This window comes from Monodon monoceros, unplaced genomic scaffold, assembly GCF_005190385.1.
Source record: "Monodon monoceros isolate NGI ecotype Baffin Bay Population unplaced genomic scaffold, NGI_Narwhal_1 Contig1072_ctg1, whole genome shotgun sequence".
NCBI lineage: Eukaryota > Metazoa > Chordata > Mammalia > Artiodactyla > Monodontidae > Monodon > Monodon monoceros.
In genome coordinates this window covers 1-27,298 of record NW_021696894.1, presented here as the reverse complement: position 1 = coordinate 27,298, position 27,298 = coordinate 1, and the positions used below count along the sequence as shown (strand labels likewise).

Sequence of the window (27,298 nt, the reverse complement as noted above, 5' to 3'; positions counted from 1 at the left end):
GGAAAGGACACCACTCCAATGAAATATTGAGTATGGGAAATTCTCTAAAGACAAATGACCAAGTTTCAATTAGCAAAGAAATAAAAAGGGGAGAAAAAAAGGCACATAGTGATTAAGAGATCTGAGACAAATTAGCTATGTGTGGACCCTGACTCGGTACTGATTCAAACTAACTTAAAATAACTCTTTAGACAATCATGAAACTTTATAGACTCTACCAGATAAGGAATTATTTTGTTAGGTGTGATACTGGCACTAAAAACTCATGTTAAAAGATATACAGTACAGAAGTATGGATGAAATGGTATCTGACATTTGTACTTAAATGCAACAGGAAAATAAGTTGGGGAACTGATGAAACAAAATTTGCAAAATGTTTTTAATTTTTTAAGCTGGGCTATATATAGCAGTTCATTATTCAACTTTTGCATTTTAGTTTTAAAAATCACTAACATAAAACTGGCCGCAAAGGCTGGACTGGCCAAGGAGTTGTAAAGCCAACCTGACTTACAACTTTACCTTCCCTCTATAAAAATATGGAAAAAATAAAACCAATTAACCAACTAAACAAAACTTTAGATTAAGGATTTAGCTGGATATAGCAACCTCTCAAAAATCGTGATCAAATGATCAACTCTTTTAAGAATTAAAATTATTTCTACCTATTTATTTGCAAACGTGCAATCTACTAAGCCAACAATTACTGATGCTATTAATACTGTTATTGACTCATGAATTCTTCTATTTGAAAAGGTCGCCTTTTTTTGTTGTTGGCTGCTTGGCATGTGGGATCTTAGTTCCCTAACCAGGGATTGAACCAGTGCCCCCTGCAGTGGAAGCAGAGTCCTAACCACGGGACCACCAGGGAATTCCCTGAAAATGCAGCTTGTTAAACAAAGTACTAGATGTTCAAATTTACAAAATTTTAAAAACTTATTTATTTTTGGCTGTGTTGGGTCTTCATTGCTGCGTGCGGGCTTTCTCTAGTTGCGATGAGTGGGGACTACTCTTCGTTGTGGTGTGCAGGCTTCTCATTGCGGTGGCTTCTCTTATGGAGCACGGGCTCTAGGCACGCGGTCTTCAGTACTTGCAGCACATGGGCATGCGGTCTTCAGTACTTGCAGCACATGGGCTCAGTAGTTGTGGCTCTTGGGCTCTAGAGCTCAGGCTCAGCAGTTGTGGCACACCAACTTGGTTGCTTCACGCCATGTGGGATCTTCCCGGACCGGGGCTCGAACCCGCGTCATCTGCATTAGCAGGTGGATTCTTAACCACTGCACCACCCTGGAAGTCCCTGGATGTTTAAATTTAAAATACCTTACTTGCACCAAATTTTGTGGGAATCAGAAATTTCAAACTGGAAATGAGTTTAAAAGCCAGGCCACACTAACTGACAAAGTGTTTCTTCATTCCAGGATGTCAAGATGTTTAAATATAGGTTATCTGCCTATCTACTTAAAACAGAGTATATTTTCAAATTATCATACCATTTTAACCATTTTGATGGTTGAAGCTATGTATCAACTACTAAAGAAAAACGTGAGAAAAATTGAATCCAAGTAATTAAACTATTAGCCATTACATTCATTTCATCCTATTTCACAGAACCATGAACAAGAATCAAACTTAAGTTTTTAACTCAGTAAGTTGTATTATCACAAGAATGCACAATGCTAGAATCCAGGATACCTGAGTTTAAGTCACAATTCAGCCACAATTATTAGGAGTCGTGGCTGAGTCACTTCTAATTTCTCTAGCATCTAGCCCTTCAAGATTATTCAGAGGAATAGTTTTCAGTTGTACGAACTACAAAACTTCACTGGGTATTTTTCTACTGTCAACTGGATAAGTCAATTTTATTCATCTACTCCAAAAATTCTGATGAATGCATGGATGAGAACACCTGAGCTATAAGCAGTAGCAGAAAACACTGGAAATAACCTATTTAGCTGCACTTTTAAAACTAGGTTTGACGTCAGTGGAATTTCTAGAAATAGTAATCTATGAGACATCAAATCATGAGGGAAAATACCCAGTTACAAACGATCCATATTTATACACCGGCCATTCTAAACCTTTCCTGTTAGTGCTGAAGCTCCCAACACTGTCAAATAAAAACCTGGAGCTTTCAGAAATTGAGTTCAGAAGTACAAGGAAAAAGGCAATTAAGAGTAGGAACCTGAGAGTTCACAGAAGATGGGAAGGAAGGTTAGCAGTAGACACTCATATGATACCAGAGATACCATCCTCACCACTAAACTTTTCTTCTATCCTACCTAATTCACTGAAGTTTCACCTTAATTCCTAAACTTCCATGAATTAGGCCTAGGAACTAGCAAATACCCTTAGTGAAGAATGTAAATACTTTTCAGTAGGGAAAGGGGTTAGCAATCATTAACTTCTTAGTAAGAAATAGTGTGGATATTTTTCTTTCCTCCTATATCCTGAGATCAGCTACTCCAAAGGAATGAGTTTCTGATGGGGGAGAAAGTAAACATTAATTTGGGAACTTGGAGCACTTGTAGGGAAAGGTCAGGAGGCTTAGGTAAGTAGAGTGGCACCAGCAGTATGGAAATGGAGAGGAAAATAAAGGATGGCTGACTTCTTAATCTCTATAACGACATTGCTGTGTTAAGGAAAAACCTTTTCTTTACATCAAATGCTCCTTTAAAAAAACCTTATAACATATAACATAGTTGAACTATATGTAGACTGCATCAGAGCCCTAAGCATAACTTATGCAGTGATTCTACGGCGACATTTCAGCTTTCTTAAATTCCTAGTCAACTTCAGGAACATAGCTTTACTATATGTGCAAATGCTACCAGCGGATCATGTAGAGAAACCCACCTTGGTATCACTATTTGTCATACCAAAAAATTACATGCATTTTATGTTCAGAATACAGATAAAACTCAAATCTTTGGTAATACACTTCAGAAATGGGAATACTTTTAACAAAAAACCTTTACCTGGATAATCAATCATGAATTCTACAACAAAAAATATTTTCACCTGGCAGACTGATCAATAGTTTTTGTTTTGTTTTTTTTTTTACTAAATTAATATTTACCATGTAGTTTTTAATGTGAAAACAGGTAAACAGAAAAAAATACCTACAAACAAAAAGTTCATTATGTTAACCAATGAGGGTCTGGAAATTTCTGCAGTTTTCTTCCCAAGTATTCTCCAATCAAATCATCTTTTTTTTTTTTTTCCAGTAAAGAGTAACATAAATACAAATTGTTTAATAATAACCTTAAAGTCTCATAGGCTGAGGTTTAAGTATTTATACTTCATATGGTAAGGAAACAGATTATCGGACAATTTCTAGACTCCTGAAGATTTGGCATTAAAAACAAAAACCTCAGTCATCAGAATTCCTATTTCTACGTTTGTGACTAACTACATAAATAGCCATTGGAAAACAGGACTTTCCAAGCTAACTTTCCAGTTAGACTTTAATCTTAAACGAAGTGTGTATGTGGTTTTATTAACCTATTACGATGCACAAGTTGGATGTCTTTCCATGAATGCTACTTACCACCACTGACATCACCCAATGAAAAAGAACAATACTTACAATTTAATGAAATTCCAACAGCAAACAGTTCCTACGGGTTTTGGTTTCTAATACCTGCCTACCTAGAGTTAATAATACTTATTACCTGTTCAACAATTACAGAAAAAACTTTTAAAGTTAAGTTTGAGGTAAATAAAGAATATTCTTTTAAGAATGAAGTAGTCAAGATTTCCTTTTACTCAAAAAAAAAAAACAAAAAACAAAACACAAAAATCACTTCCAAGAGTCAACCTCCATGTACAAAAAAGCAAGATCAATCACATTTATCACTGGACACAAAGGATATTCCAAAGGTCTTTAAAAATGGTAATTAATCTCAAAAAAGGAAAATTAATTTTAGCTTTTATATTTCATTATCAAGACCATATTTGCTTAACAAGATAATTATGCGATTGATACAAAACATACAGCATTTACACTTAACTGTACAAAATAATTTAAGGTTTACAAAAATATTAGAATGTTTAGAGTTGACTGACACAGTCTTAAATAATCTCTTCTAGAGAAGTATAGTAAGACCACTGATTTCCATTTCATTTCTTTTTTAATAAGTCAAAGAAAGGATGCTGCAATGCTTCATCCAAGGTAATTCTTTTCACTGGATCATATTCTAACATTCTTCGAATCAGGTCAAACAGTTTCTCATGTTCCTCATCATGACAAAGCATAAATTCCTGAGGGGAAAAATGACTTTGTTTAAGAAAGACATTAAAAAATAGTTAAAACAGTTTTTTTTTTGTTTTTTGTTGTTTTACCTTTAGTGGTTTGCAGCGTCTCCTAACATATCTACCAGCAGAACTATGTTCCTCCCAATCTAGCTGATTATGATGAAAATACTTGTGTTTCCTACAGGAAAGAGACGTCTGGATTAAAAAAGAAACAACCCCCCCAAAACCCCACATGCTTGCCCTGCCCCCACCAGGGGATTGGGGGAAAAGATGAAACCATAGACATCTCTCTCTATATATATATAAACATACAATTTCTAAAAATCTCAGCAATAATTATATCGGCTACCTTATATGATATTTTTCCTAATCTTGTACCCTATGAAGTTTTAGTATCCCACCTAAGTTGTTCCCAAATACCGTAAGTGAAACAATGCCAGCTTCAAAAACAGAGGTTCCTAGATCCATTCCTGTAAATTCTATTTCACTAGATCTGGTATGGGGCTGGAAATCTTTAACAATTCCCTGGATGACTTCTGTGGTGAAGCTATGTTTTGAAACCACATATAGTATTCTTGTCCAAAGACATACATGTGGTTTGCAACAGTCTGGAATTCAAACTTAGATATGACTCCAAAATCAAGCTTTTTACTACTCTATGTATTATTTTTAAATCAACCTAGGAAAACACTTATGCAAAGGTTAACTTGAGTATAAAAACACCACTTTAATTACTGGATCACAAAGTAAATATTGCATTACTTTTCAAAAACTACTTCATGAAAAAAAATTCAAAATCTACAGTCTTTGGAATAAGCAATAACAACAAAGATGGGTTTTCTATAGTTTCAATATAGGCCACTGCATGTACCCAATATAGGGCTTTAATCTTAAAAAGCATACCGTGTTTTCTGAATCATGCGTGTTGGTATGGGTCCTAACATACGTTCCATCATTGCCAGGTGCTCTTTACTATCATGAGTCTAAAAAAATAGGAAAAAGAAACTTAGCACTTTCCATTTCCCTACATGCACATAAAAGGAAAACACAAGAAAACAGTGTTTCCAGGACTTCCCTGGTAGTCCAGTGGTAGAGAATCCACTTTCCAACTAAGCCTGCCCACCACAACGAGAGAGCCCGCGAGCCGCAACTACAGAGCTCACACACTCTGGAACCTGCACACCACAACTGGAGAGAGAAAATCCGCGCACCGCAACGAGAGAGAAGCCCACGTGCTGGAATGAAGACCCAATGCAACAAAAATAAATAAATAAATAAATAAATGTTAAGAAAAAAAAGAAAATAGTGTTTCCATAAAAGGACTAGATTAGACAGCTATACAATTTATATTACACTCCACTTCAAAGATGGAATAAAACTGAATCAGCTATACTGATTGTCCGATTTCTGAAATGGATTGGTAAGGTCTGTATAGCTGATTGAGGAACAACTTTTTAAGTATATTTTACTGAAGTACAGTTGATTAACAATGTTGGAATAATTTGTTTAATGTGAAACAGAACAGTTTTTCCTTATTTGTATTACTTGCACTGTTTAACTGAGGGATGACTGGGGAAGATTACCAAAAACCTGGCTACTCATTTTATCGGTTGCTTAACTAACCTCCATTACCCAATGGATAGCAACTTTGTAACACTAATCCTAGACAATAAAAATACAGTCCCAATAATTCTTACAACAACCTTGAGCTAGGAATGTGGGAACATAACTTTCAAAGAGGTTAAGATACTAGCTCAAGCTCACATAGCTCATCAATGAGGAAACCTGAGCTGTGAACCCAAGTCAAAACTCATATTCTTAAATTACACAGTAGCAGAGCTTTGGCTAAAGTAGAATAAATTGTTAAACTAAATGGTACACTCCTAAGCAGAGGCTGGCAAACTTCTTATGTAAAGGACCAGACAGTAAATATTTTAGGCTTGGATGGTCACAAATGGTCTCTACCACATATTCTTCTTCGTTTTTTAAAGCAGGCATCAGACAGGATATAGTCTGCCAACCCTTGTTCTGAAGAGCAGAGTCTATGTGCAATGCTTTTTAAATCCATTAGCTACTGTGCCTAGCACACTGCTTTCAAAATGTTCTTAATTTGTGACAGGAATAAATAATACAAGCTCCATTATCTTCAAAAAGTTCCTTAGTTGAAGACTATTTTGGAGGGTGTAATTAAAATATAAACCACATCTCAAACCAAAGTTAATAATCGACGCTTAAGATCTCAGAATGATTTACAATCATAAAACCATCTGACGGATTTTATACGTGTCAGAATGAAGAAAGCATGCACTGTGCTCAACTTTTTCCTTGACCCTATAGCTTACTACCACAAAACCAGACACCACCCCCTAGAAATGACCGACAGCTATGTTCTAGATATCAAACTTGTCTACAATCTCAGAGTACTTTTAACAGATCTCTACAGAGTAGACAGAAGTTTGGTGAGGTGCCCCACAGCAGTGAACACATATTCTGCAACAGCCGCCTAAGTGACTTATAATTAATCACAGCTTCCTCCCTCCTCATCCTGCATTGCCATAACCTCAAATCAACCTTGATAGTATTAGCCAGGAACTCCCTAACCACCCTCACCCCATCCAACAACACACCTTGATCAAATCACAACCCTCTTCAATGGTTACACCACTTGAAGCTTTCAAGACTTCTAGTTTTCTGACATAAGCAAAATTATGAGGAAAAAAAGTAGAGACCTAAATAACATTTTCTCCTTTTTGTTCTGCCAAGTAAGCCAATAACTATTACCATTTCACAGAAAGAACATTTTAATACCAAAAAACCAGGAGAGATAATTTCTAAATGAAAGCCAGAATGGCAACCCTACAAAATCATTTTCATTTTAGACCAACCAGTCTACATTTGGAAACCACTGACTCCTAGGATAAAACAAATACCTTTCTATGGCAAACAAGTCCACTATGAATCAATACTTGCCTACTGACACCATTTTCCTATTTATCCAAGACACTCTGACGGCACTATTCATCCTTCCTCAACTAGAGTAGCTTCCTTTATGCCTGTTGCATTTATGAATACCATTTCTTCCTGATATGGCCATCACACACTCTAGTTTTCTGACAAACTCTTACTCTTCCTTATAGCATGGATTAAACTCCCTACTCCTCAGTGATGCCTTCTCTAAGGAAACTTAACCGTTCACCTTTTCTGGGTTCCCTTCTACATTGTTCCATTATAGCAAGTATCATATTGTACTGTACGTTTTCCCATGTCTATCCTGTGTATGACTTCCTTGAGGACAGAGATGCTGTCTTTTCATTTGTATACACATAGTGCTTAGAAATGTGTCTAGGGTGTCATAGATGCTTAATACAACTTACTGCTTCTGAATTCTTTTAATAAAAGTGCAACATAACCAGAGCTGAATTAAAACTGACCATAGTAACACTAATGTAAATTTATGAAGGAGCACCACAATAAAACGGATCATATGAAGTCAATATGAACCATGTGTTTAAAAGCTCCACATGCAGAATGAATTATGACCATTCACTGGGAGTATTTCATTCAACTATGGTTTTAGAGAAGGATGACTATTTTGCGCATGTAAGTTTTAATCTTAAGAATAATGACACTATGGCAACTTTCCAATATGGAAACCAAAACTTTAACATGCCTTTAACATTAAAGCTCATAATGAATCAGTAAATAACATTTACTAAATACATACCTGAAAGACTGTGAAACCAAGGTAATATTCAATAAGAATGCAACCTATGCTCCAAACATCACAAGGCTGAGACCAACCTAAAGCTATTTAAAAACAAAACCAAACATTGTATTATGCAACAATTTTTAATTGCCAATACACAATATCTTTTCCTATGTGGGTGCTCTCTTTATATAGCCTATTTAGGAGAATATGATAGTAAATTCAGGGTTTACATTTTTAGTTTTATATCAAACATTATTCACTATGCTTTCAGAGTCCTCCATATCCTTGTATCAAATTACAGTATTTTAACCTGGGGGAGGAAGCATTTTATGTAAAATAAGAAGGATTAGCATATATTCCATAGTCTCTGAATTGCTTGTGCAATGAGGAACACTGTTATACCCAGTTAACGGTTGTTCTATGAAATTTTACATTTTATTAGTGCAAACATAGCTCAATAATTATCCTCAGAATGTAATTACTAACCCCTCATCAATTACCATCAGCTTGATATCTGAGTTTATTTCTTCCATTAAAAAAATAGTAGTGTCACATAAATTATGTAAGAATTATAATGGATATTATAAGCAGTGTCACCCATAAGCAGAATTATATAGCTATTTAAAGTTCACATGGAGAGGTATCTATATATGTACTTTCAGGTTGTCTATATATGATCATATATACTTTCTCCTTCAGAATTCTCAAGAGTAACATTATTCAGAAAAGAAAAAAACACCTAGCCTTAAGTCTATATCTAATTAGAAAGGAAAAGAGTAAACCATACAGATGTTTTAACCTTTTAAAGATTAAGTTTTTAATAAAACAATAATGTACAAATAAATCCTACTTTAAAAGACATTTCAATTACTTTCAATAACATTACTGAATTTAAAGATAAAGGAAGAAACAATATATTCAAGGAACTTGACTATGATTTAGCCATTTTTGTTAACCCTCATGGTACTTATCACTTGAACAAAAGGATAATGGAGCATGGTTTCTACTTACAGTAACACATACAAAATCTGCAAATGATAGAGCTTGGATCTAAGATAAAAGTTTTCTTTTCCAGCCACTCCTGTCTCCCAGTCCAGCTTTCTCCCAAGTGACTGTAAATTACCTCATTCTCTTATGGGTCAGCTCTCATACTCTTTGGAATTTCACATCATTCACTTTTACCAACTTCTGTTTACTACCAACACCCAAGACATGAGACCAACTGCCCTCCTCAATGGCAGCAACTGACAACATCTTCCTCCTTCAACCTAATTTTGCCTTAATCCTCAGGAGTAACACTTCACAAACACACAAAGAACCCTTCTAATCTTCCCATCTGTTCATTTCTTTTCCTAAAGACCAATAACCCCAATTTCAGATTTATATCAACTATCCCCAGCCTGGCCACACATGGGACTGTATTATTACTAAGAATCACTGTATCTTACACAATCTAGGAGGAGGCCATTAACTAACTGTAAGATACACCACTGTTTTACAAACCTATAACAAAGAAAAAATGCCAATTGTTTTGTTATGTTCCCTCACATGTTAAAATGTAGAGAAAAATCTTCTTCTTAAAATTGATAAAACACAGCAAGTTATCTCTTTTTAAGCTCTGAAAATACCTCTCTGTCCACAATCTCTTCCCACACTCTTTTCTTTTACCTTCACTGCAGCCTTCAGTCCTCAACCATGAATACACTTTCTAAACTACTGCAACACAGCAGCTTCTTTCAGACCATACTAAGCAGAAATCCTAGTAACATCAATCTCAAAGATGAGCTCCAAACCTGTGCTATCCTATTTGGTAGCCACTAGCCACATGTGGCTATTTAAATCTAAAATTTAAATTAATTTAAAATTCAGTTCCTCAGTCACACTGGCTATACTGAAAGTACACAGTAGTCTACGTGTGGCTACTAATGGCTACCATGTTGGATAGTGCAGATATAGAACATTTCTATCATCATGGAAAGTTCTACTAGCCAGCACTACATAATATTCTTAATTTCCTGTCCCTTTTACTAATTCTCTACTCTAGGTAAACATCATTAGTTTGCTTTCACACTCATATTCTGAACTACCAAGTCCTCTTACACAAAAGGTAAAAAGTGGAAAAGACTGATTCCACAAAGATGTTTTACTATCCAACCTCGGTTGAAACTTACTTTTGGTGAAGTAATATGCTTATACCATTTAACTATCTCCCAATATCACCTGATCTGAATTTTTCCCACTGTCTCCAAGCCCCCAAAGCCATCTCTGACTTCCCTGCTCTATCAACATGACTTGGTCTCGAACTTTTAAATTTTGAGGCATAAGACACGCTCTCCCTCACTGAGTTCCCTTTTATTAATATTTAAAAACCCTGCACCTTAACTAATTTTCCTTTCTATGCTTTCTCATGTCAAAGATGATCAAAGAAGCTCTCCTCTTAGACTAGCCCCTCTTTCTTCTCCTCTTAACCTCCATCCACCCTACATCTAGACATCTGCCAACCCAATCTTTAGCATTTTCACCAGCACCATGATTTGTGATGAGACGAAAAGAGGTGCCCACATTGCTTCAAAATCATACTGCTGTCATGTACTTAGCCAATACAGCTTGTTCTCTTATGATCTTGTAAGACTGACTTGTTCAAAAATAACCACAACCTGGAATATCTTTATAGATGATATCACATTTTTCCCACTCAGGAAAAATATTTATAGCAATGTCCAGACAGCTTTTATGAAAACAGAAAACATTTTCTGTACACTGCTAAGAAAATTACAGCTATCCCCCAACTACCTGCCCCCCAATAAAAGCTGTAGAGAACAAAAAATCTCTTTTTCAATTAAAATATCAGGAAGTCTGGTATCTACTAACCCAAAATGACCTCTGGAGCTCTGTAATGCCGTGTAGATACCAAAGTACTATGATGTTCATCATCGTATGTTGCACTTCCTAAGTCAACAACTTTGATATCTGTGTTTTTCAGTGTGCGTTCATCACGTTTCTAGAGATACAGTTAAGTAAACACAAAGATCAATAAAGATATGAAATATTTTATAGCACTATCCAAAAGGCTTGCACATGAATTATCTTTTTGATTTTCAAAATAACCCCATGAGAAAGGCAAAGGATTACCCTTTTTGGGTTAAACATCAGGATATAATAAGCCTCAAAGGTAAAATTCCTCATCCAAGGATCACCAAGCTAAATTAATTTTAAAGACAACTACCAAAATTAAAACAAGTGTAACTTACCATTTTTGAATTATACTTGACTACATAGTCAGACTTCACAAATAAAATATTTTCAGGCTTCAGATCTGTATGGGTTAATTTATTATGATGCAAAACTATAAAAGAACAAAAAGACATTATTAGTTTCACTTACAAATTTAATCTGTACCGGGGGACAGGAGAATTAGTAGTTGAGGTAGGGATCAAAAGTGGTTTCATCTTTACTTGCAATGTGTATTTTTAGTGACAATGTTTTGATATGTTGCTTGTACAATAAAACCTTTAATTTACTGGTATTTAAAAATTTAACAAGTATACTTACAATTTATTGACTGACAGATCTGATATGCCATTTGCCTGATATGGTCAATTTGAAATGGCAGAAAGCTGTTTTCTTTAATGAAATCATAGGTACTAAGTCCCAGGAGTTCAAACACAATACAAACATGACCATGATGATCAAACCATTCTAGCATCTGGACACATCGGCTAAAACAGATCAGAATAAAAATAATTCAGTTCACAGAATTCTGATTATTTCATGTAACATAATGGATCACAGTTCCAAGTTTATTACTTACAAGACACTATTGGGATCAGTACTATTTAAATGTTCTAATACTTGGATTTCTGAACGAGCTGCTTCACGATATCGTCCCACATTTTTTATGATTTTCACCGCTACATGCATGCCACTCCTTAAAAACAAAATGAAAATGGTAAATGTACAGAAGGGCACTGAAGACATGTATCCTCTAAAGCAGCTATCCCCAACCTTTTTGGCACCAGGGACCGGTTTCATGGAAGACAGTTTTTCCATGGTGGGGGGAGGGTGTGATGGTTCAGGTGGTAATGCAAGCTATGGGGAGCAGCAGATGAAATTTCACTTGTTCGCCCACTGCTCACCTCCTGCTGTGAGGCCCAGTTCCTACCAGTCCACAGCCCAGGGGTTGGGGACCCCTGCTCTAAAGCATAATCTTATTAAGTACCAATCATTCTATGCTATTTTCCTAAAATAATCTTTCAGGGTATATTATAGCAGATCTATAAACATTTTTTCGAAACATTTTGACAAAATATACATTATACGGAGTGATGATTTCTCTTAATACTTATCAACGTTAATGTTTGTTTCCAAAAGTTTAAATTTACCTAGATTTTATAAGTAGTTTTTTTTAAAAAAAAAAAGCATAAAAATATAAACCTTGAATAGAACATACTACTGCTGAAAGCATTCACTCATTCACCACGCTAGACCGACTGTGCCAGATGTTGCATTGGAATCAGTGTTAAAAAGGGCTTGTCCCATGTACCTCACAGTCTAATGGAAAAGACAGACACTTGAACAACTTATCATAAGGTTAGAAGTGCCTGGTATAAGGAGTAGAGAGAAGAAAGAGCCTAACCATCAGGGTTAGGGGAGCTTAGACTTCTTCAGAGAAGGAAGACAACTATCAGTTTGTTAGATAATTCCGGCAAAGGAGACACCAATAAGTCATGAAGCCAAAAAAATGTTTAGTGCATTCACGGATGCGAATAGGTATAAATAGCAACAATGTAGGGCAGCGTGTTTTAGACCGGGACATCTGTAATACTTCCTAAAAAGTACAGAGGGAATTCCCTGGTGGTCCAGTGGTTAAGACATGAGCTTTCACTGCCGTAGGCCCAGGTTCAATCCCTGGTCGGGGAGCCGAGCAAGCCACGTGGTGCGGCCAAAAAAAAAAGCCATAAATGATTTTGAGGAAAGGGATTTCCAAATCTTCAGCTTCCTTCTGTCCTCTTTTCTAAACCTGATCTTCTTGAATACAAGCCAGCAGTCAACCCTGCATTTTTCACTATGGCCTTCCCACATTACAAAAGAGAACCCCATGCACACGAAATTAATATGGCAAGGTTTGTGCCCTAGGCTGTTTATAAAAAAAAAAAAATCTTTGAGGCAAACAAATTTTTCTAGTGGTTGGATAGCAAACCTGTTCCAAACTCATTTCTTTTGACAAGGCCCCAGTGAAGTTGTGGGCTGATATATAATCATCAAAATAAATTTTTAATGATTTATCTCCCTATGATGTATAGCATATATCTCAAGACTTACAAGAATTACTATAAAACTGCTGTGACAAAACTTCTTCTAGTCTCATCTATTTAATCGTATGGCCAAGTTTTCTAACTGCTAATAAGCTATAAAAATGAACAGTGCTAATAGCTATAAAAATGAAAAATGGATAATGGTGTTAGCTAATGCTACTATAGCAATCATATTGCAGTATATAAATGTTTCAAACCAACGTATACACCTTAAACTTACAAGCTTTCATATTACTTGTCAATTAAAAAAAAACGAAAAATGGAAACTTAATGCTAAAACAGTAAGATTTATCTATGGACACATGAACTCATTTTTTAAAGGCCCCAACCATCTCAATAAGAGATATATTTTCAATTACATTGTATGTTTTAGGTCTAATAAGTATCAAAATTTGTAACAGATTTGTACTTGATCAATTGAATACTATTCATTGGAATATCTCAAATACTCAAGTCTTAGAACCTCAAGAAATTTTTAAAAGACCTTAATGGGACAACTAGTGAAATGTGAATCAGGTCTGTAGATGAGCTGGCAAAACTTGAAAATACATAAAACATGTAAATACAGAGAATGATTAAATACTGTAAAATGTTAACATTTGTGGAATCTGGGTGAAGAATATATGGGAATGCTTAGCAACTTTCCTAAGTCAAAGTATTTCAAAATATCTTAAAATTTTACTTTATGTTCACATTTTTGTCATAGAGAGGAAAGGGTGATAATAAAAGACATTTAGGATAATATTCTCTATGAAAAATGAAGTAAGTTCAAGGATAAAGCATTTCTAAGTATTCAAGAAAACTTTGTTCATGGATGACAGGAGGTATCAAGCTGTTGTATTTAGATTCCTCCAAACATATTTAAAAAGAGAGATATGTTTTTTTAAAAAAATCAGCATTTACAATAAGCTGGAAATTACATCCTCAACTATTTTATGAAGAAAAGTTTAGATGTCAATTTAGAAATGTGCGGTTTCCACTAAACTGTTTTAAGACATTCACTTACATAAAAACTTGCAACCACAGAATAGAGATCCTAGAGGAAAACATTTCCTTTGGAAATAAAAGTTTTTGAACCAAGAAGATTAGACATGCTAATTTATTGTCTCTGCAATTCAAAAGTAGGGTAAAGCACTCCAAATCTCTTATAGAAAGCTAAGGACCTAAGTTCTGGGAAACTCTTCACTTGAACATTCACATTAATTTCAATGAACTCCATCTGATAAAAATTTTTAGCATTCTTGATCAAAATCCATACTTACGGTAAATAAATCATACACAGTTCAAGAACTTTTGAATACTTATACCTCCCAGGAAAACACATAGCTACCACTTAAATTCCATTTCATTTAAATTATGGATCCTTCTCCACCAAAAATATCAGAATGTTCAAAAAAGAAAAACAACAAACTTACATGCCATGATCAATACACTCTACAACTTTGCCAAAGGCCCCTTCTCCCAAAGTGTCCACGATTTCATCTAAAGTGAGGGGGGAGAAAGAAGTGTAAGTACCTGCGTACAAATTATCAGTTATTCAAATAATGAATGCTTAAGTGTGGAATATTTTCAAATGATCTCTATTAAAGCATAATTAAGGTTCCAGCAGTCAAATTATTTTATTTTCAGCTGCTACAAAAATAATTTAGATAGAGCTATCATTCTTGCTCTAATCTCAAATTCCACTGATTATTTTGGAACTTTAGAGTAGAAATATTTAAACTCTATAGAAAAGAAGAAATACAAAAGAACAACAAACAAACCCACGAAAAACAAAACAAAAAAGCAATGCAGAGTTCTTTAGCCCCCCCGCTGACAAACTATTCTTAAAAAGATTATTCTGTCTGAAAAGTTTAAAAAGTGTTGAAAAATATTCTATACATCTTGCTCTTAGAACGTCTCCACTTTGACAGATCAGGTGACCCTCCTCATCATCCTCTATACTCCTGGATCTTTTCCTTCGGTGGCTCTTCTGGAACGGCAAGTGGGCAGCACCAAGATCATCCAGCCAATCAATATATCAGAGTGAATTCAGGGCAGAATACGCAATTCATTCAGCGGGGAGATATTCAGGCATTCAGATAAGCACCAGGCCACGAACAGTTGGCAGGAGCAATTTCAAATTCAGTCCCCAGAAATTCACAAGGCACAGTTTATGTTACAGAAGAAAAACATGGCAAGGAACAGATTTTCAGATAAGATACTTAAAGTGGCAATAGAAAAAAACAACACAATTGTCTCTTTAAAATACTGACTTAATTGAAGTCTGAAATTTAAAGAATGCAATGTCATGATCTATTAATCTCTTGTTATAAAATAGCCTATGCTGTGAGTTGAGATGTCTAGTTTGTCAGGAAAATGTTTTAAAATGTCAAGATTAGTTCAAATTGATATTTAGCAATATTTTTAAACATACTTAATTAAAATAAAAGGGGAAAATAAAGGCTAATGTCAATGTTCGATCTAATCAATGATAGTTCTACTGAAGAAAACTTGGGGAGGAAAATAATTCATAGTTTACTGCAAACAAGTGAAGATTCATGAGTGTAAAAAAAAAGGGCAGGCTTTCTGGACAATAATTTCCCCTTCAGCACCCACTTTCAGAACTCCAATGGAACTAACTGGAGCCTGTGCTATACACAGGGTAAGTATCCGCCAGTGCAACTTTCTACATTTGTCTCCAAGTACTGGGAAAGGGGTTTCTTTTAAAGTAAAAAACGTTTAAGATGAAAGAAAAGATGGGTGCTTCATCTTTTCGTATGATTATGTTATAAAAGATAAAAATATTTTTAACATTAAAATCAAGAAACTCATGATCTGGTCTGCAGACAATGAGTAAATGTGGGCAAATGAGGGCTAACTAATAAATACAGATTAGTTGTAAGAATTTGGAAGTTTCCTTTAAGGATTCAAGTAATATAAACACAATTATATTCATATAGTATTATAAACTTTTTCAAATTTATTGGCTCAGTAAGAGCTTTTACACACAAATAAGTATCCACCCAAAATAAAAACAAAATCAATCATACCGAACGTGACTGATTACTTGAACAGTGTCTATTACGCTTCCTTTTAGGACTGCTTCTCCTGCTTCGGACTGAAGATTTCCTGCAGTGGATTCGATAACTGCTTTCAACGTCTCTGTGATAATGTCTAGGAACATATCTTTCGCAGTAGTCATTTCTGTATTCATCAACGTATCTCCGGTCCCGATAATCTCTCTCATTCAAGGACCCTGCTTCTAAATAATGACTGCAAACACATTAAAGGATTTAAAATTACTCTCTTCATTCTAGAATAACGTGGTTAAAATAAAACATTCTCTCAAGAATTCGTGGTTTAAAACAGCTAACTCAATAAAAGAAAAAAATACAAATTGATGAATTAGAATTTATATTTAACTGACAAAACTTAAATAATTTTACTTTAACCAACAAGTAAAGGGGAACATATATCTCTATTAATATATACTGCTATGAAGGAACAAAGCTTGGGTCAAATCATTCAACATATTCAGTGTTTACTTGATTAAGTGTCCCTTTACCTTCTGGTGAAAGTTAAGACCAAAAATTCACAAAACTGCTCTTCTGAAATTCATCAATCTTGTGATATATGCATCTGTAACTAAGCTCTCTTCCTTTTTTCAGAGCCACACACAATATGAGGCAGGCAAAACAGGATTCCTTTCCTTCTTAATGTAAGTTAGGTATCTCTGGCACAGAGTTCTTTCATGAAAGGTGTATTAGAGCTAAAGGAATCTTAAATATATTTCAGGCCTCTCATTTTACAGATGACTAAACTGAGATCCCTAGAAGGAAAATGATTTGCCATGGTTGTAGAGCACATTCTAAATCCTATAGTATGTGCCAGTATTATTATACACACCACCTATTCCATCTCCTCTCCTCTATTTCGAGCTTCCTGTATCTCTCTGAGAAATAGACAACACAGCTTTTGAAGGCTGCTTCATGTGCCAAAAATATCTAAAATATATCCCCCTCAAATGAGAAAAGGTTCTTGTAATTGCTTGCTTAGGATTTCCCAACCCCCTACTTCCCTTTGCATTTTGAATTTGTCACTCCTGCTTGTGAAATAAACAAGAATTCAGGAAAAACAGCATCATCTGGTGCCATAGTGCTTAACTTCTGAATCTACAGATCCCTTTGAAAATCTGATTGAGAGATATGGACCCTCTCCCCTAAGAAACGCACAAATGCGTAAACAAAACTTGGCAAGGAATTTCAGAGGTCATGGACCTCAGGAAGTCAATGGATTCCAGTTAAGCAGCCTTGATCTGATGGAAAGAAAAAGATTCAATTGGCCCAGTTTCCCGTCCCCCTCTCTACCTGGGATGAGTGTCCTTTTCAACAGAGTGTGAAGCTTCAAGAGATCCCTCAGTGCAAATGGAGCACTGAGGGAGAGAGGGGACACCTGCCCAGTCAGACACACCAGCTAAAATAATCCTGACAAGCAATGGAGTGACAGATGTTAACTAGACTGCCCTCACTAACCTCTTTCTTTTTCCCAGAATATGTTGTCATTCTTTTTCTCAGGAGGCTGCTTTACACAGAAATAAAGGAGAAGCATCTCTAAAACTGCTACTCAACAGGGCTGGCATCAAATCCAGGCTGGGGAGATGCAGAAACCCCCTTTCCCCAGTGTCAGCCTTAAGTTCTAGCCATTGGAGAAACAACTCAGGATATTAGGGTCTAAATCTGGGTCTAAGTCAGGGATCTGATCAGTTGCTTGGAACCGTTAAGGGAGAGATCTACAATACGTCAAGCTAGAAATTACCATACTCTAAAGGGCATCTGTTTAATTCTGTAAGGCATCCTTCCCATAAAAGTCTAAAATTTATCGGAAAACTCTAACACTAATAATCCTTAGCTGGACTAGTGCATGAAATTAGAGCTGCTGATAATCCATAAATAATCTAAAGAATAACAAACATAGAGTGAAGTAATACCATGAGGATAAACTAAAAAGATGAGGGCCTCTTCAACCTACAACAACCAAGGCTTAGAGATTATATAAACAATTATATATAAATATATATATAATTATAATATTCTATATATATAATATATTATTAATATATTAATTATATAAAGAAATTATTTAATTATATAAACTATTATAATATATTATATATTATATATATACTATATATTATATATACATATTATATAATATATATAATATATATAATATATATATATTCTATATATATAAATATATATAGAATTATAAAGGCTATATGGACACAGTGAACAGGATGAACAGACTGATTTAATTTCTAAAAATATTCACTGAATGTCCAGTGAATATTTCACTGTAGTTCTTCAAAACAGCCAAGACTAATGAGGCTATGGGCATTCGTTTTTATTTCCACACAGGTCCTGTGGAAGGTAAAAAATATATATGAGGCAAAATCCCTGCCAACAAATAACTGTTCAGTTTGAGACCTAAACAAAACTCAACGATGCAGGAAATGTTGAAAGCGTGGATATGAGTGCTTAGGAGAAAAAACTCAAAATGCTTAAAATGGTCAGGGAAGATTTCATGAAAAAGAAGGGAACAGTTAGTTGCATCTTAAAGGGAAATCAGGATTTGGGCAAAGTGGGAAGTAGAAGAAATGCCAGGAAAGAAAAATGGCATATTACCATCTTACATTTATAGAGTACTTTTAGCCAGAATGGCTTAGAGATGAGTTTGTCTACATGTTACTTAGGAAATAGTAAGCAGACAATTTCAGCAAGAGCAATTTTCACATAGGGGAACATAGGCAAATAAATAAGCTGGGAACAGATCATCCAAAATCTTGCATGCCAGGCTAAAGGGCTTAAAACAGTGTTTCTCAAAGGGTGGTCTGTTTATTAACAATATCGAAATATTGAATTTTTAAAAATGAAGATCCCTGGACCCCAGGTCAGACTCACTGAATAATCTGGTAATATGCATTTTAAACATACCTCCAAAGTGATTCTATTCACACTAAAGTTTGAGAATCACTGGTTTAAGGCTTGATACTCTATGTTACAACAAGACATTTAAGGATATAAAATGTGTTCACAGCGTTCACAGCCACATCAGTCTTCCTGTGTAGAAGTGATTAAGCCTGTAGGAAGGGAGAAATTCACAGGCTACTTACAAATCAGAAAGAAAAGACACTCTGAAATATATATGAAAAAAGGTAAGATAATTGATAACCAATAAAAGCGCTGATAAATCATAAGAAAAATACACTTTAATAGAAAAAATAGGCTAAGAATACAAAAATAATGTTCACAATCAAATATACTTTAATTAAAAAAATGTTCAAGTGTTCAATAAGCACATGACAGAGGATAAATTCAGCAGAAATTTAAAAATTCAAATGAAAACAAAACACTATTCTTGGCATTTCAAAATAGGCAAGACTGGTGACAGCATGTCGTAGGAGTGTAACTTGGTACAAACTTTCTAGAAAAATACGTGAAAAATATGTGAATATGTACCAAGAGCCTTATAAGAGTTCACACCCTTTAACTTGAAACTGTCCCTTCTTAGAACCTATTTTCAGGAAATATTCAGAGGCAAAGATTTGTATACAAAAATATTTTTCAGAAGAAATAACTTTACATCCAAATGGGGGACTAGCATCCTACCAAGCATACCTTCTTTATACGTTTCTGTATTTTTCATTTTTTTCCAATAATTTTACAAAAAACACTCTCGAAAAGTTTTGAATCTTGAAAAAGATTATTAGATTACTCCAGATTAGAGAGCAATTACCACCAGACATCTCTGGTGCCAATATCAAAGAAGAAACTATTGGCCTAGTGGTCATTGCACTGACTCAGTAACATCTTTATGTGGTTAATTATGAATATGAATTCATCATTCATATCATTCATATCATTCATCATTCATATCACTTCCTTTCTACACATACAATGCATAATAAATCCATGAATGGTTAGTACTATATGTTAAGCCTTACAGAGTATTTTGTATTTATCTCAATATAGGGTACAGATATTCTTGTATAATACATTAATTAGCTCAGGTCATTGAAATCCTGGCATAGATTCTCTCTCTTCCCTCCATATGATAGTGTGTGAAGAATGATTAGTCTGCACTGATTACCAACAAGCTCACTGTTCTACAGAACAAGTCTGTTTTGGCATGGAGAAGGAAAAAAATTACATATTGTTTTTTAAAGTAACCCCAGTTGGCTAATTTAGAAAGCAATGTGGCAAACAGTCCCAGTGGAACATCTGCACAAAACAAGGAGAAAACATAGAACCAACAAAAACAAATGAGAGAGGGAAATTAATGGAGGACAGAATGAAAGAAACTCTATTCACCTAGGCTTTGTTTAATCATTTAGAAACTTGAAAAATTCCTTCAATTCTATACAAATGTATTACCTCCAAATTTTATACTGGTAAAAATACAATAAAACAGGACATATGCCATTGGAAATTTTTATTGAGGCCCTTCTTACAACAGCCAAGCTTCTAAAAATCCCAAACATATCTACTGGCCTTATCTACAAATATAACCTGTAGAATACAGTATAAGCAACTAATCCCCAACACACTTTAACATTCTCACACATCACATGCTATTTTTCTCATCTGGATGAACTCTTCCCCACCCTTCATTATCTCTCATTTGTGGAACCCTAAATAAGTGCCCCAATGTACAGCTCTCCCTACTACATACAAGTTAAAGGCACTCACTGGTCCTTTAATCACTTACTTAACTTTTGTGTGTCTCATTTCCCCCAACTATATTACTGGCAGCTGGGACTCAATCAACTGTCTCCTACAGCTCCGAAATGGACACAGATATGTGAGGGTAGGAACTCTGTTCTATTCACAGCAGTGTCTAGCATATAATAGGCACTCAGTAAATATTTTCTGAATGAGTATTTGTTGACTGATTTATAAAACAATCTGACAGATGAAAGCTATATACGCTAATGACAAGTCATTAAAACTATTAGTGTTAAAATGGTACTAGTTCAAGCGTAATTTACCAATCAGATTCTTTAAGCTGGTGATGTGGTTTACAATGTCTGTTCTCTTGTGTACTACTGTGGGATCTCCTCTTCCGTTTGTGACTTCCACTGTAGCTTTCATGTCCCCAGCTTTCTCTGCTATCCCAGTCAGGGCAGTGAGTTCTTTTGGAATGCCTCATCTGTTAATGGAAATGAAAAGTGAGTTGTGGAATTTACAGATGGTTATATTTAGTAAATAAAATATTTCACATTAATATTAAATAGAAAAACCTCAGCACATAGGGTTGTACAGGTTCTAAAATCTTCGTAGGTAATGGTTCCCAAGGCATGGAGGCACTATCCCACTGGTATGTCAGATGATCATAAGTAGTATACACACCTAGTACTAAATGATAACACTGTGAGACCTTAATACATTTTCTTTCAATTCTTCTGGATAAATTCTCAGCTTGGTGCATATCTTCAACACTTGCTAACTGCCATTTTAAAAAAAGAGTCAGGATTCAGGCTCAGAGCCTTCAGTAGACAACAATATCTAGCTAGAAATTAATAACTTTTTTGGTTTTATTTTTATCATTACCTTCTTTCTATGGTAAATTATTACTAATCTCTTAAGTTATTGATATAATCAAATTATTAAGTTATTGATGTTAACTTTAAATGTGAACTAATTTAAAACAAATATCACAAGTGTCATGCAGCTTTGTCGAAATACTGTGATACAAATCACTGAAGTCAGAGAAACACTTAGGGATACTGAATATAGGAGATGACTTTATTTTCAGATCATCCTGCAGCCATTCTTAAAATTAAACATATTCGTTGTAGATCTGGGGTGAGTGAAGAAATGAACCTATAAGGATGAATACGGTCACACTGAAATCAGATAATTGTGACAATTCCCTGACTCCACCTACATCCTCACAAGTTCCATTCAGGATCAGGATCTGTGTTCTAACAATGTCATCCCTATCTGCCTCTTCCCATCTTAATTCTTTCACAAAGCAGTTAAGTTTTTAACAGTGATGTCCAAACTGTTGAAGAGGGTGAGGTTCACAACTCAGCAAGGAGCTGAAAACAGGTAAAATGGAGCAAAACCAACTTAGTTAACCCCCTGCAGTTAGCCCAAATGACTCAGTAACAAGCAAACAAATTCAAGTAAAAAATTTAAAAGACTTCAAATGAATTAAAAGACTTTAAAATGAGGCATCTCCTGGGAGGTATTCCCTAAGGAAATGTAGGTATCATGCCATCAGAGCCCGAAGCCACCAAATATTCAGATCTTTTAACTCACTTCTCTTGTTGATTCTTAGGTCCAACAAAAATCCTAAAACTCTAGTCAGGGCTCTCACTGGAAACTGATAAGTGAGCATTCTGATTTACATAGTCATTTGAATATGGGAAACTGAAATAAATGACATTACAAATTAACCTGAGCCAAAAGACCATCAGAAAAGCCATCAAAAAAAAATTATATTTCTAGTGGAATTCTTCTGACCCTTCAATTACCCAAATTGTATTTTAACCACACAGGAACTCTTTAAAATTGTTTAGTTAAGCATTCTTAAATCATAGCAAGCAAAATTACAACATCTGATGACTGAGGTTTATTACTATGACTATTATAATGCAGTTTTTGCAAAACATGTGTGTCTGCTTCAGCTTTGTTTTTTTCCTTCTACTGTCAGTAGGCCATAACTAGCTCACCAAGGCAGAATTCTTAAATAACCACAGTTATCAATATGCAAATATTAAAATAAGCATCTTGGGAGAGCCAAAGGTTTTTATTTCTCTAGCCAAGTTCATTACTTTAAATTTAATTCAGCTGTTAGGAAGCCATTCCCGCCCCGCCCCCCGCCCCCCACCCCCCACCCCCGCCGCCTCTGCTGTTCAGAAATATTTTCTCAGGAGGCCAAGAGAAGAATCCCAGATCCAGGTTACACAGATTAGGTTCCTTCGCATACAAAAAAAAGAAAAACTATCTAGAATTATCACACTATTTCTAATTAACAAAGAATCCTACATGTTAGAATCATCGGACATCCTTCAATAAAAATATCAGATACAATAAACATCGGATGTTTATATCCATCTTAGAAACCTGATTCTCTACTGCCCTTTAACACCCTATATTACCCGACAATTTTACGTTATCTATATTAAAATATCTATATAGGTTAAAGTTATGATTAGATGGCTCCAAGAGTACTGTATGTAATGGATAACAAGAAGCCTGTGGGTGTATGTATGGAGCACAATCATACAAAGATAGCTATAAAATAAGACCAGGTGGCTGACGTGGTCAGTTTGGAGCGCTGTTTCCTAAAAATAGTATAAGCATTTCACGGTTACTTAAGTAATCAAGGACAGTGTGATGCATAAGTATCAGAAATGCAGATCTGATGCAACAATACTATGCTCCACTTTAGGAAAAAAACAGTTCGCACAAAGGATGAGCCTCTCCGTATTTACCTCTCACAAGCACGAGCTAAATTCCACCACCTGGACTCGCAAACTAGCAGTTCCTCGGACGCCCAGTCCCCACCCCCCGCCTCTCCGCCAGGGCACCTGGTCAGGGCCTTTCGCGCACTCAGAGGCAGAAGTCTGACCTCGGAAAATCCCAGAATGCTACAAACGGCCGAGGCCAGGGACCCAGAGTAAGGCTTGATCTAGGAAAACACTCTGCCCCAGGAGGCTCTCGCAGGGTCTCACCGTGATCGGCGGGACGAGTCACGGGCCTAAAGGAGCCGTGATATGAGTGGCCTGGCCTCTCTGAGAAGAGTCAGCAGCAGAGCCGAGGCCTTTCCGCCCTAGGATTTTAAATCTACCATGACACCTGGGCAACTTTAGGTTTCAAATGCCACGAGCAGAGCTGTGCCCCGAAGAAACCCCGGTCGCCGAGGCCCCGAATCCCGTCCTTTTTCCGACACGTAGCTTCGAGACCGAAAAGACTGGGAAACCACCCAGCCCAGAACACCCTATCCGAAACCTTACCTCCGCAAAAGTAAAAGGCCCTTTGGCCAATAATTGTCACCAAACCGCCGTCTTCTCTCCCAGTCGCTGCGACAAACATCCTACAAGATGGCGGCAACACCCTCTCCCTACACCCCCCCACTGTCGGCTTCTAGCGCCATTTATAAAGGACGAACGCGCCTGCGTAACAGAGCTCACACGCTCCCGCCTCTCCCCTAAGGGGCGGAGCCCTGTGTGGCGTCAGGGACGGGCCCCGCCCTCCACCACGTGGCTGCGCGGGCGGAGCAGTCTACGCTCCGAGAAGTGCGGTGGCTGAGGCAACTCCCTAGATTGTTTTCGTTGCGGGAGAACCTGGGTGAAGCCGGGAGGAAACGCCCTAAGCCTGTGGCACGTGTCTGCTGTTACTCGAGGAGTTATTCTGAATGCAGCACCTCTCAGCAGAGCCAACCGTGGCTCCGTTTCCTGCTCTCCCGCCCCAGTGGGCCGGACCACGGCTGAACTGCAGGCGGAGCCACCGCGCAATAGACAAGCCGCAAACCAGCCCAGGCTGGTGCTGGGGTTAGCTCAGTGAACGCGATTGTGTAGTCCAGCCCGCTTGGAACGTCCTGTCTAAAAATGGATTCCGATAAATAGGATGTCTTAGGAAACAAGCTCAGAGGTGCTTATCTTTTTAAGGCCTGTGTTCCTAATAAAAAACAACAAAAAAATAAGTTTCAGTTGAGACTCCTTACAAAATTTTTCCTGTTGTGGTCCCTGCCTCCTGGTAGCTGGAAGTTTCCCTAACAAACTTTTCCCCATTATTTATTCCTGTGAGTCAGTTTTATTTAACCAAGGCAGAGTAATGTCTGAGAGCTAGTGAGACCCGTTAAGGGGCTTGCTTACCTCAGATAAGGTATTTCGCAGTTATAAGGATCCCCAGACAGTTTCCCGTTGTGAGCGTGTAGAGTGAGAAGAGAGAAAAAGGCCAAAATCTGAGCCCTGAGGAGCACTTAAGGGACAGAGGAAAAGAGCCTGAGAAGGAATGATCAGAAGGAGAAGAGAACCAAGAGTGCGGTGTCAGAGTAAGCGAGAGAAGGGCTTAAATGAGGGAAAGGCTGACAGTGACAAATGCTGGGAAAGAGTCAGGTAGGGTTGGTCCTGAAAAGTGTCAAGGGGATTTTGTGTTCTGACAAACATTCGATGGATAAAAGAGAAAGTCAGAAATCAAATTTGGGAGGGCATGGTTGGACTGTTGCGGGCATAAATCCAATAGCATGTGGGTTTGTACCTTGTACCTTGTTAGGTGAAAGGAGGGCACTGTCATTTCATGACCTAATACTGTAGAAAACTTGTGCCACCTACTCTGGATAAATTGAATTGTTATGGAGATTGTACCCCATGTTAAGAAGTGAAGAAGTGAAGTTGAAAAGATAATTGGAAAATTGGAAGTGAAAATTCTTTATGCTGTAGAATGAAACAGACATTATTCTTCTCACCTGGAATAGCCACCATTTATGCATCTACAATTTTAAATCTTACCCATCCTTTGAGGTCTGTCTCTAAGATGCTATCTCTGACTACATCAGTTCCCGCCTATCTCCCTGCTGTTGACAACTCTGGTTAGAGATGAGGTCCTTAATCAGTTGGCCAAGGCACACTGGTGTGCCTGGAACCACCAAAATATGATGACCAATTTTGTCCATAGTGTGAAATGTATTGGTTCTACAATTGATTACGCCTACTATTTCAGGGACATCTATCAGTTGGAATGTTTAGCTGAGTAGACTGGGCCATCTTGCGAGGTAAAGTGGGACTCAGCTTGAGGCATATAGAGGCATAAATTAAGCTGGCAGCAAAGAAAAGTTCCCCTTTTTTGCTGACACATGAAAGACCTTTGTCTTGTGAGGCTAAAAGAGAATGTGGTCAGGACAGTGCACAGTTTTGTTCAAACAGCAATATAAACTTAAAAGACAGCCAAGTGGAAAGGCCCCCTACAGAGGGATTTATAGACATCACAAAACAATGTTACCCAGTAGTGCAGTCTGCTTTGTAGTTGCTGCTATCTTATTTTAGTGTCATTTTGAATATTTAAGTTTGTCTGCCACTTAAATATTAAGGTCTAATATTTGAAAGTGTGTCATGATCAGGAGGAGGTCAACATGTATGGTGCTCCTATTTACTCTCTGTGGCTTATGAGCTTTGACTGGAGACAAGGACCTGATTTATATTATCTTTGGTATCTCAGTGGCTACAACCCAGTACATATTTGTAGGTTGTTTATGGAAGCTGCTTTTGGCTGTTTTGCTCAGTTGGGTTAAGTTGGACTAAATCAAAGGTTGAAATTTACTCCCAGAATCCCTGGGCCAGTTGGCTTAATAATCTTACCTGACACCTTAACCCTTTCTAATAAGTCAGTTACCTGGAAAATGAACACCTTGTGTCAGAGGACTTAATAAAAAGTCTGTCTAAATTTCTCAGAATCCACTACTAACACACCAGAAAAACTGTCTAATCTGGTAGCTTCATCTCAACACAGAACAAGTATGTTGCAACAAAAAGAATAAAATATCTAGGAATAAACCTACCTAAGGAGACAAAAGTCCTGTATGCAGAAAATTATAAGACACTGATGAAAGAAATTAAAGATGATACAAATAGATGGAGAGATATACCATGTTCTTGGATTGGAAGAATCAACATTGTGAAAATGACTCTACTACCCAAGGCAATCTACAGATTCAATGCAATCCCTATCAAACTACCACTGGCATTTTTCACAGAACTAGAACTAAAAATTTCACAATTTGTATGGACACACAAAAGACCCCGAATAGCCAAAGCAATCTTGAGAACGAAAAACGCAGCTGGAGGAATCAGGCTCCCTGACTTCAGACTATACTACAAAGCTACAGTAATCAAGACAATATGGTACTGGCACAAAAACAGAAATATAGATCAATGGAACAGGATAGAAAGCCTAGAGATAAACCCACGCACATATGGTCACCTTATGTTTGATAAAGGAGGCAGGAATGTACAGTGGAGAAAGGACAGCCTCTT

General features: G+C 36.5%; 1 protein-coding gene across 2 annotated transcripts; it reads right to left on the bottom strand.

Annotated features, from left to right (window-relative positions):
• Positions 1 to 3,739: 3,739 nt before the first annotated feature.
• On the bottom strand, positions 3,740 to 24,416 carry CLK4 (CDC like kinase 4). Of its 2 annotated transcripts, none has more exons than XM_029218527.1 (13): positions 24,281 to 24,416; positions 21,305 to 21,465; positions 16,308 to 16,530; positions 15,157 to 15,247; positions 14,691 to 14,757; positions 11,772 to 11,888; positions 11,513 to 11,679; positions 11,212 to 11,306; positions 10,832 to 10,961; positions 7,976 to 8,058; positions 5,155 to 5,234; positions 4,339 to 4,429; positions 3,740 to 4,257 (listed from the first exon to the last, which is right to left on the bottom strand). In XM_029218527.1, the coding sequence occupies exons 2-13, from the start codon at positions 21,463 to 21,465 to the stop codon at positions 4,117 to 4,119; spliced, it is 1,446 nt and encodes a 481-aa protein (XP_029074360.1). In that variant the 5' UTR covers positions 24,281 to 24,416; the 3' UTR covers positions 3,740 to 4,116. The 2 variants fall into 2 exon arrangements, with proteins under 2 accessions (XP_029074360.1, XP_029075078.1); XM_029219245.1 differs by lacking the exon at positions 15,157 to 15,247 and adding an exon at positions 19,251 to 19,396 and having other exon boundaries at positions 3,743 to 4,257; positions 24,281 to 24,385.
• Between the last annotated feature and the right edge of the window lie 2,882 nt (positions 24,417 to 27,298).